A 10,400-nucleotide genomic window follows, 5' to 3' on the forward strand; every position below is an offset into this window, starting at 1 on the left:
GTGCCAACTTTGTTCTTTTTTCTCAAGATTGTTGCAGCTATTTGAGATCTTTTTTGGTTCCATACACATTTTTGGAGTATTTGTTCTAGGTCTGTGAAATATGCTGTTGGTATTTTAATAGGGATTGCATTGAATCTGTAGATTGCCTTGGGTAGTATGAACATTTTAATGATGATGATTCTACCAATTCATGAACACAGTATATTCTTGCAATTGTTTATATCTTCTATCTCTTTTTTCAACGTCCTGTAGTTTTCTGAGTATAGGTCTTTGGCCTCCTTGATTAAGTTTATTCCTAAGTACCATAAATTTTTTTTTTTTGCAATGGTAAATAGATTTTTTTTTTTTAGTTTCTCTTTGTGTGAGTTCATTATTAGTGTATACAAAAGCCATCAATTTTTGGGTGTTGATTTTGTATACTGCGACATTGCCAAATTCATTTATTAAATCTAGTCATTTTTTTTGGTGGATTCTTTAGGATTTTCTATGTATAATATCATGTCATGTGCAAATAATGACAGTTTTATTTCTTCTTTTCCAATTTGGATACCTTTTATTTATACTTATTGTCTGATCACTATGGCTAGCACTTCCAGTAATTTTCTTATATATAAGAGCTTAAGTGGCTGTTATGACCTGTTGACCGAATGACCAGTTGACCGGTTGCTATGATGCCCACTGATCACCAGAGGGCAGACACTCAATGCAGGAGCTACCTACCCCCTGGTGGTCAGTGCACTCACAAAGCCAACCTCCCATGGCTGGCCAACCTCCCACAGTCCCTCCCCCCGGCTGGCTGGCATCAATTGGCCCTGATTGGGACTGGGCAAGACGGCCTCAATCAGCTCTAATCGCTGGCCAGGCTGAGGGACCCCACCAATGCAACCCATTAAGTATGAGGTTGACTTTAGCTTTGACATATATAAACTTCCCTCTCAGGACTGCTTTTGTTGTGTCTCAGAGATTCTACTTAGCCTCCATGTTGTTTGAGTGTTTTGGGGTGTTTTTACTGTAGTTGCTTTCTAATTTCATTCCACTGTGATCTGAGAAGATGTTTGATATGATTTTAGTCTTCTTAAACTTGTAAAGACTTGTTTTGTGTCCTAACATGTGGTCTATCTTTGTGAGTGACCCATGTGTAATTGAGAAGAATGTATATTCTGCTGCTTTGGGGTGAAATGTTGTATAAATGTCAATTACATACATTTGGTCTAATATGTCATTTAAGGTTGCTATTTCCTTCTTTTTCTCTCTCCTTTTTCCCCCCTCCCCTTGACCTTACCCTTTTTATTTGTTTTCAGGAAGTTTTTTATTTCTTTCTTGATCTCATTGATAACCCATTCATTGTTTAATAACATGCTATTTAACCTTCATGTGTTTGAATGTTTTGGGGTGTTTTTTACTGCCATTGATGTTGCTTTCTAATTTCATTCCACTGTGATCTGAGAAGATGTTTGATATGATTTTAGTCTTCTTAAACTTGTAAAGACTTGTTTTGTGTCCTAACATGTGGTCTATCTTTGTGAGTGACCCATGTGTAATTGAGAAGAATGTATATTCTGCTGCTTTGGGGTGAAATGTTGTATAAATGTCAATTACATCCATTTGATCCAGTGTGTCCTTTAGAGTCAATGTTTTTTTTTTTTTTTTTTTAAGTTTTTGTCTGGAAGATCTATCCAGTGAAGTCAGAAGGGTGTTAAAGTCCCCTACTATGACTGTATTGTTGAACTCTCTGTTAAAGTTGTCTAAAAGTTTTTTTTTTTGATATATTTAGTTGCTACTATATTGGGTGTATAATGTTTACCAGTGTTATATCCTATTGTTGGATTGTTCCCTTTAGTATTACGTAGTGACCTTTGTTGTCTCTTGTGGTGGCCTTCATTCCAAAGTCTATTTTGTCGGATATGAGTATTGCTATTCCAGCTTATTTTTCTTTTCCATTTGTATGGACAATTTTTTTTCATCCCTTCACTCTTATCCTGTATGTGTCTTTTGTTTTGAGGTGGCTCTCTTGTAGACAGCATATAGTTGGGTCATGTTTTTGTATCCATTTAGCTACCCAATGCCTTTTTATTGGAGCATTTAATCCATTTACATTTAGGGTTATTATTGATAGTTACTTATTTGCTTCCATTTTAAATATGTATATCTAGATTTCTCTCTCTGTTTCTTCTCATTACAGCAGTCCCTTTTATCATTTCTTTTTAATTTTTGGCATTTTCATTATGATATGTCTGGGCATGGGCCTGTTTGGGTTCTTCTTGCTTGGGGTTCTCTGTGCCCCCTGAACCTGTGTGACCTTTTCCTTTACCAGGTTAGGGAAGTTTTCTGCCAATATTTCTTCAAACACATTCTCTATCCCTTTCTCCCTTTCTGCCTCTTCTGTTACACCTGTTATTCGAATATTGTTATGTTTCACATTGTCCCACAACTCTCTTAAGCTCTCCTCATGTATTTTAATTGTTTTTTTCTTTTTGGTTCTCTGATTGATTTTTTTCAACCCTGTCTTCTAATTTACTAATTTGATCCTGAGCTTCCCCTAATCTGCTGTGTGCCTTCCAATGTGTTCTTTATTTGTGTTATGTCATTCTTTATTTCTGACTGTTCTTTTTCCATAGTTACTATATCTTTTCTCATGCTGTTGAGCATCTTTACCATCAGATAAATTTCTTATCTCTGTTTCAAATAAATTTCTTATCTCTGCTTCATTTATCTCCTCTTCTGGAGAATTCTCTTGTTCTTTCATTGAGGGGGTTGTTTCTTTGTCCCTTCATTTTGGCTGTCTGTTTGGGTTTAAATTGTGTATTAGGTAGATCTTATATGCTTCTCAATCTCTAGTGCAGGACAGTGTCAAATGCTATTTCTGACTAATTAGATCAGGCAAAGACTCAAAGCCACCTCTGCCTATAGCCTGATAGGATTCTGATTTGGATTGCCCCCAGGCAATTGTCCTCAGGTGTGGCGAGAGTTTTTTTTCAATAAGGTGGGGCAGTTGCTTCTGCCTGGAGGCTAATTATTATTTTCAGTCTCTTCAGTGACCTCAGGGGAAGGTGTTTTCCAATAGGATGGGTCAACTGTCTTCCCCCCAGGCAGGGAAAATATCTATCTGGGAAAGATGTCCTCTGCTGCATGAGGGAATGACTCAGCACAGGAAACTGGGGGTGTCTGCCTTCTGAGCTCTAACTTCTTAGTCCCCAATCCTGGCTTCTTCTCACTCAGCTACAGTCCACCCTGCTCTTCTTCTGCCTAAGCACTAGGTGGCTGGCTCCACATGGAATTTTGTATGTTGGCCCTTTAAGAGGCCCCCTGAATTTCTAGGTGTAGCTCCCTGGCAGACAGCAACCCTACTGTTTTTCACAGCCAGATGTTATATGGGTACCCTTCTTAGTTGGGGTGCTCTCTGCTTGGGGGCCCAGCTTGGGGATTAGATTCTAGAGTTCTCAGTGGCAACTCCCCACAGCTGAGATATCTGTCTGGAACTTATTGCTTGTCAGTGGGTGCCAAGCCAGCCCTTTCATGCCTCCGCCCCTCCTACCAGTCTCTATGCAGTTTCCACTTGAGGTCCTCGCATATCAAGTTGTCTAGTGAGTCTTCTGTTGATTATTAAGGAAGTTTTTTTGTATTGTAGTTGTAATTCCAGTGTGTTCCTGGGAACGTGTTTGTGCAGCATCCACTTACTCTGCTGCCATTTTTAATCTCTCACTGCCAGTGTTTTTAGAAGAAAATTTTGTTGGAACACTGTCACACTCATAACACTGTCACACTATTGTCTATAGCTGCTTTTATGCTACTAGCACAGATTTGGTTAGTTGATATAGAGAATCATGGCTTGTAGAAACCGAAAATATTTACTCTGGTGCTTTGCAGAAGTACTTATTAACACTGTCTATATGAAGTTTTAAGATGTTTATAACTGTGGGCTGTGAGGGGTAGTGGAAAGAGCTCTTGGAATTAGAAGGCTTGCAATCAAGCTCTACCTGTACTATCTATTAGTCAGTTTTAATTAATTGTTACCTCTCTGAAAATTTGAAAATAATAACTTATAGGATTTTCTCATGATCAAAATTAGTTAATGTATTTAGGCTTTTTGTTGTTGTTGTTAAATATTAAACAATGTTCAAATTTTGGGGAAGGTCAGTCTTATTTGCCCTCCCCCTTTCTTTCATCTTTTTGCCTCAAAGCAGTTGAATCATCAGTCTGTATTCTTATGCACTAATTTGTGTCTGACTTTTTTCTCTCACAATGTTTTGAGATACCAACCTTATATTTTATTGTTTTAAATTACTGAATAACATTTCATTGTTTGGATATATCACAGTTTATTCATTTACCTGTTGATGGGCTTGGGTTGTTTCCTCTTGTTGGTTTTTAAAAGCTATTGTATTACATTATATGCTAAAATTAACATAATTCTATTGCGTTGTCATATTTATTATGAAGTTTATATTATGTGATAACCATATATGATTTCTAATAATAATTATTTTTAATCATTTTTATTTAAATTGTTGCTTTTATAACATAGGTATTAATAGTGTATGTTTTGATAATGAGTCAAGACATATAATTGCAATGAAATCTTTGGAGGGCGAAGTTGTACCTTTAAAAAATAAAGTTCTTCTATCAAATAATGTAGAGGTAAGTAATTCTTTTTCATGTATGAAAATTAAAAGAATTAAGTATATGAACTTTATATAAAAATTATTTAGTCAATTTGTAGGGTAAAGTTGGTTAATTTTAGAAAGAAATTTGTTTTTTTGTTTTGTTCAGAATGATTTGATATTAAAGGGAATATGGATTTTTAATCTTTGGAAGGCAGTATATAATTATGAAAAGAGCCTTTGCTTGGAGTAAAAAAGACTTGAATAATAATCTTAGCTACAAAACTTATTAGCTATGTGACTTAGAATCTGTTTCCTTATCTGTAAAATGGGAATCTCACTATTTGTTTCAAAGGCTTTCTTTTGAAAATTAAATGAGATAACTGGCTTTAAGCATATTATGTAGTGTTTGGAACATAAGTACTCCGTAAGTCTTAGTTCTCTTTTCTTTTATAAATGAGTTGTATGGCCCTGGATAGCACCCTCAGTGGTTAGAGCGTCAGCTCCTGCACTAAAGGTTTGGGTTTGATTCCTGGTCAAGAGCACATACCTGGGTTGCAGGTTCAATCCCCGGCCCCAGTCGGGGCGTGTGTGTGAGGCAACCAATCGTTGAATCTCTCTCACACTGATGTTTTTCTCTGTCTCGTTCCTCTCTCTGTTTCTCTTCCTCCTCCCCCTCCCATTCACTTACTCTGAAAATCAATGGAAAAAATATCCTTGGTAAGGATTAATAAAAATGAGTTGTATAAGATGATTAAGGTGAATTAGTAAGCTTGCCGCTAGTGCATTTGCAGAATAGCTATGATTAATTGGTTCTTTAGGACTGAAAGTGAATTCTCCAAGGCCTATTACAGGTCTATAGCTAAAACCAAATAGCAGCAGGTTGCATCACATTGAATTATAATTTTTAGGTTCCAGAATTATTTTCCAACTGAAGTCAAAGGCCATGTCTTATCGTGCATGTATCTATACAGTTTAGCCAAAGGACTGTTCCTGATTGGGCCTCAACATTTTATCAGGTGATTGAAAGCACAGAAGTTTTTTAAAATAGCGCCCATAGTTGGTGAAGAGTTTTGTTGCTTTCTGCTGTTGTTTTCCTTCCTGTAGTTTTGTTGAGACTAGATGAACAGAGAGGAAGAGCTTAAGTTTTAGCGCTGGGGTAGAGCAAATTTTCCAGCAGAGGAAAACTGAAGTCTGGAAGTGTCTGTGATGATGAGCTTTGCATAGACAAAATTCTTCACTCTTTTGCTTCATTGGCTTTGGAGCTGAGTAAAGTATCATGCTGTTTTTAATATTGGAAAGAGCTCTAAAGATAAAAAGAAAAACTAGAACATAGAGTTAAAGTAAGTAATGAAAAGCTATTTAAGATTGCAGCTTTTACTCTTAGATTTTATTGCAAATGATAGTCTTTTAAAGTTAAGTAAGTAGTGATTCATATTTATTATACTTTTTATTAATCATTATTTTAAATTTTATTTTATCCATAATCATGTGAGTGAAAACATATCTTTTTTGACATTGAAACAAAATTAGTTTTATTTGAAGAGGCAGCTTAACCCCCCAAATAATATAGTTCCTCCTAACTAAGCAATCCCTTCCCAGGGTTGCAATTCTCTGAATGTGAGATCATTAGGATAGCAAGAGCCTGGGACTTAGCTGGTTACTTTGATTTTGATTTATTGGCCCAAATATCTAGTTTGATTTGTCATAATGCCTAAAGGAATGAGTTACTTTTTAAATGTTCATATTATATTGGTTTGTATAGATAATGTAGTAGCTAACCACAATTTTTGAGTTTGTACACTTGAAATTATGCCAAGAGGTTGAAAAAAAAAAGGTTTTCTTCAAATTACTTAAATCATTTATTATATGGCATATAACACATTGGGATGTAAGAGTCAATAAGAAATTATAATTCACCCTCCTGAAATAAAAGAATAGGGTCAGTCAATAGATTATGGAGCCTCTGTGGAAAACAATATGGAGTTTCCTCAAAACATTATACATGGAGCTGCCATTTGACCCATAAATCCCACTTCTGGGAATATATCCTAAAACCCCCTAAACACCAATTAGAAATAATATATTAACCCCTATGTTTATAGCAGTGTAATTTATAATAGGTAAGATTTAGAAGTAGCTCAGTGGTAGCTCAGAGTGTCCATTAGCAGATGAGTGGATAAAAAAGCTGTGGTACATTTACACAATGGAATACTATGCAGCAGTAAAAAAGAAAGAACTCTTACCATTTGCAATAGCAAATAAAGCCAGTCAGAAAAATATAAGTATTACATGACACCTCACTCAGATGTAGAATCTAATGAACAAAATAAACTGACGAACAAAATAGATCCAGAGACATATAAGCATGGAACAGACTTTGGAACCTTAGAGGGAAGGCGGAGGAGGTTGGGTGGTGGGTAAAGATTAACTAAAGAACTTGTATGCATATACACATTACCCATGGACACGACAATAGGGTGGTGAAGGCCTGGGTCGGGGGGGTGGGGGAAGGCTAGAAGGGGTCAATGGGAGAAAAAAGGGGACATATATAATATTTTCTGCAATAAAGATTACAAAAAATTAAAAAAAGATGAAATGTGAAAGTTAAAAAGATAGATTATATATCTATTTTATGATATGCATATATTATTTTCTAACTTTATTTTTAGAATTGGTTAAATGCTTTGGCCTTGGAAATGAAGCAAACTTTGAAACAGTTGTTGACAGAATGTGTTACTGCTGGACGAAGTTCTCAAGGTGCAATTGACTCATCCTTGTTCCCATCACAGGTAAGGAGGCTTATGTCTGGAGAGAACATGGCATCCTGGGATGCTCCCTGACCTAGAGTAGAGTCCCAGGGCTCAAACAATTGACATCTCTGTGCTCCTTTTATCTAACAGTTATCATTGACAAATTGTTTAATTTCTGAGTTCCCTCAACTGTAAAATGTGAGGGAAGAACTGCATGATAATGAAGTTCTCTTCTATCTCCATTAATTTGCTATAATTCGATTCTTTCAAGCAGAAAACATGCTGAGATATAAGCAGCCAGGCCGGTGGGGAATAGAATGTGGAGGGAGAATCAGTCATGTAGTAGCTTCCTCCTTCCTGATGTTAGTCCATCATTGATGGAAGGGCACAGGATAGATAACACTGTCCCCAACCCCTCCCATGGACTCATCTAAGACAGCGGTTCTCACCCTGTGGGTTGCGACCCCTTTGGGGGTCGAACGACCCTTTCACAGGGGTCGCCTAAGACCATTGGAAAACACATATATAATTACATATTGTTTTTGTGATTAATCACTAGGCTTTAATTATGTTCAATTTGTAACAATGAAATTGGGGGTCATCACAACATGAGGAACTGTATTAAAGGGTCGCGGCATTAGGAAGGTTGAGAACCACTGATCTAAGAGGTTGACACAAACAGGAATTTAGCAGGGTATTCGTGTAGATGGGAAATACCGTTACACCACTGATCTAAAATGTTAGCAGGAGCCCTAACCTGTTTGGCTCAGTCGATAGAGCGACGGCCTGCGGACTGAAGGGTCCCAGGTTCGATTCCGGTCGAGGGCATGTACCTTGGTTGCGGGCACATACCCAATAGGGAGTGTGCAGGAGGCAGCTGATCGATGTTTCTAACTCACTATCCCTCTCCTTTCCTCTCTATAAAAAAAATCAATAAAATATATTATAAAAATAAAATGTTAGCAGGGAAGCTGAGAGCTCAATTACATGGTGGGCATTGCAGATTGTTGCAGCTCAGTATTAATAGAAGCTCATTCCTGAAACACTGGGTCCTAGATACCAATCTTATAAAACTTGTTCCAGACCTTATCACAGCATAGTACCAAGACTTGTGTTAAGTATTCTGCCTTGTTTAGGATTTGTCTTATTGCTGATTAGGACTAACGCTATTGGTTTAGGACATCAGGGACCCTGAAACGTAGGCATTGAGATATTCTATGATTTCTCATAAGAAAATCTACCCAACTACTCAAAGTTATTTGCTTTTCAGATTAAAACATTTAGTAGCTTGATTTATGAAATAGGAAGCTTGGAACGTTTTAGATTCTTATCCCTTTTATCATTGATGTCATTTGTATCCTTTAGCACTTTGAGTCAAACTAAAATATGTTTTAAAAAACCTTGTAGCCCTTGTAGCTCTATCAGTGGATAGAGCATCCGCCTGAGGACTGAAGGGTCCTGGGTTTGATTCTGGCCAAGGGCACATGCCTGGGGTTGTGGGCTCAATCCCCAGTTGGGGGCATGCAGGAGGCAGCCAATCAATGACTTTCTCTCATCATTGATATTTCTATCTCTCTCTCCCTCTCCCTTCCTCTCTGACATCAATAAAAATATTAAAAAATAAAAATAAAAAACCTTGTAAAGTTCTTAGAGAAAAGTAAAAGCAATCATCAATGAATATTGCCAGTGCAAAGTCAGAATTAAGCTGCTTTATTACTCTGGAAATGTTTCCTAGTACTCTGTCAACTTTCAGGTAGGATTTAAATTGATTTAGAGTAAAAGACACAACATTAAGAAATCTACAAAAGTAAGATTGCATAATAATTGGATTCGGGAAATGACAACTGTATCGGGAGATAAAGGCTAAAGAAAGTTGCTAGTTTGAACCTGAAACTTATTACTGAGCTCTTGAGTATTTAAGTAAAATGAATGTAAATGTAAAAATGTAAATAATTCATTATTTCTGTAAAAATGTGAACTATTAAATATATAAATAGTGTTGACCCTTGGACAATGTGGGGATTAGGGGCACTGATTTACCATGCAATTGAAAATTTGTTTTTTAATCCTTACTGGAGGATATGTTTTTTACTGAGAGAGACAGAGAGAGAGAGAGAGAGAGAGAGAGAGAGAGAGAGAGAGAGAGAGAGAGAAAGAAAGAGAGAAAGATTAGTTGCCTCCCATACATCCCTCCCAGCCCCCCAGGATTGAACTTGTAACCGAACCTGCAACCTAAGTATGTGCCCCAACTAGAAATCAAACCTGCAATCTTTTGGTGTATGGATGACGCTCCAACCAACTGCCCACCCGGCCAGAGCTGTGTGTAACTTTTGACTCCCCCCAAACTTATCTGCAGTGGTCCCTTGGTTACCTGTAAAGGATTGGCTCCAGAACACCTCTCCATCCCATCCTCTCACCACCCCCTGCCCCCGACTGCAAATATCAAAATCTAAGGATGTTCAAGTCCTTTATATAAAATGGCACCGAACAGTGTTTTGATCCAAGGTTAGTTGAATCCCCTGATACTAAATGCAGGGATATGAAGTGCTGACTGTATACAGGGTTGGGCAAGTAGGTTTACGGTTGTGAGTACATGAAACAGATTTTATTCTTGTATTATTATTTATTAATTGTATTATTATTATTTTTTTAACTTATGCTCTTTATTTTTTTAATTAAATCTTTATTGTTCAGATTATTACATTTGTTCCTCTTTTTTCCCCCCATAATTCCCCTCCTCCCAGTTCCCGCCCCCCCCCTGCCCTCACTCCCCACCCACTGTCCTCATCCATAGGTGCACGATTTTTGTCCAATCTCTTCCTGCATCTCCCACACCCCTTTCCCCCCAAGAATAGTCAGTCCATTCCCTTTCTATGTCCCTGATTCTATTATGATCACCAGATTATTTATTCACTTGATTCTTAGATTCAATTGTTGATAGATGCATGTTTGTTGTTCATAATTTGTATCTTTACCTTTTTCTTCTTCTTCCTCTTCTTAAAGGATACCTTTCAGCATTTCATATAATACTGGTTTGTTTCACTTC

The 10,400-nt window shown here is 37.1% G+C and overlaps 1 protein-coding gene across 1 annotated transcript in view; it reads left to right on the plus strand.

Moving 5' to 3' along the window:
* DYNC2H1 (dynein, cytoplasmic 2, heavy chain 1) overlaps positions 1–10,400 on the plus strand; it is a 305,345-nt gene that overhangs the window by 43,228 nt on the left and 251,717 nt on the right. The window contains 2 exon segments of the mRNA XM_006773520.2: positions 4,526–4,638; positions 7,274–7,393. Of these exon segments, the coding sequence (XP_006773583.1) occupies positions 4,526–4,638; positions 7,274–7,393 (233 nt within the window).

This window comes from Myotis davidii, unplaced genomic scaffold (genome assembly GCF_000327345.1).
Source record: "Myotis davidii unplaced genomic scaffold, ASM32734v1 scaffold1025, whole genome shotgun sequence".
NCBI lineage: Eukaryota > Metazoa > Chordata > Mammalia > Chiroptera > Vespertilionidae > Myotis > Myotis davidii.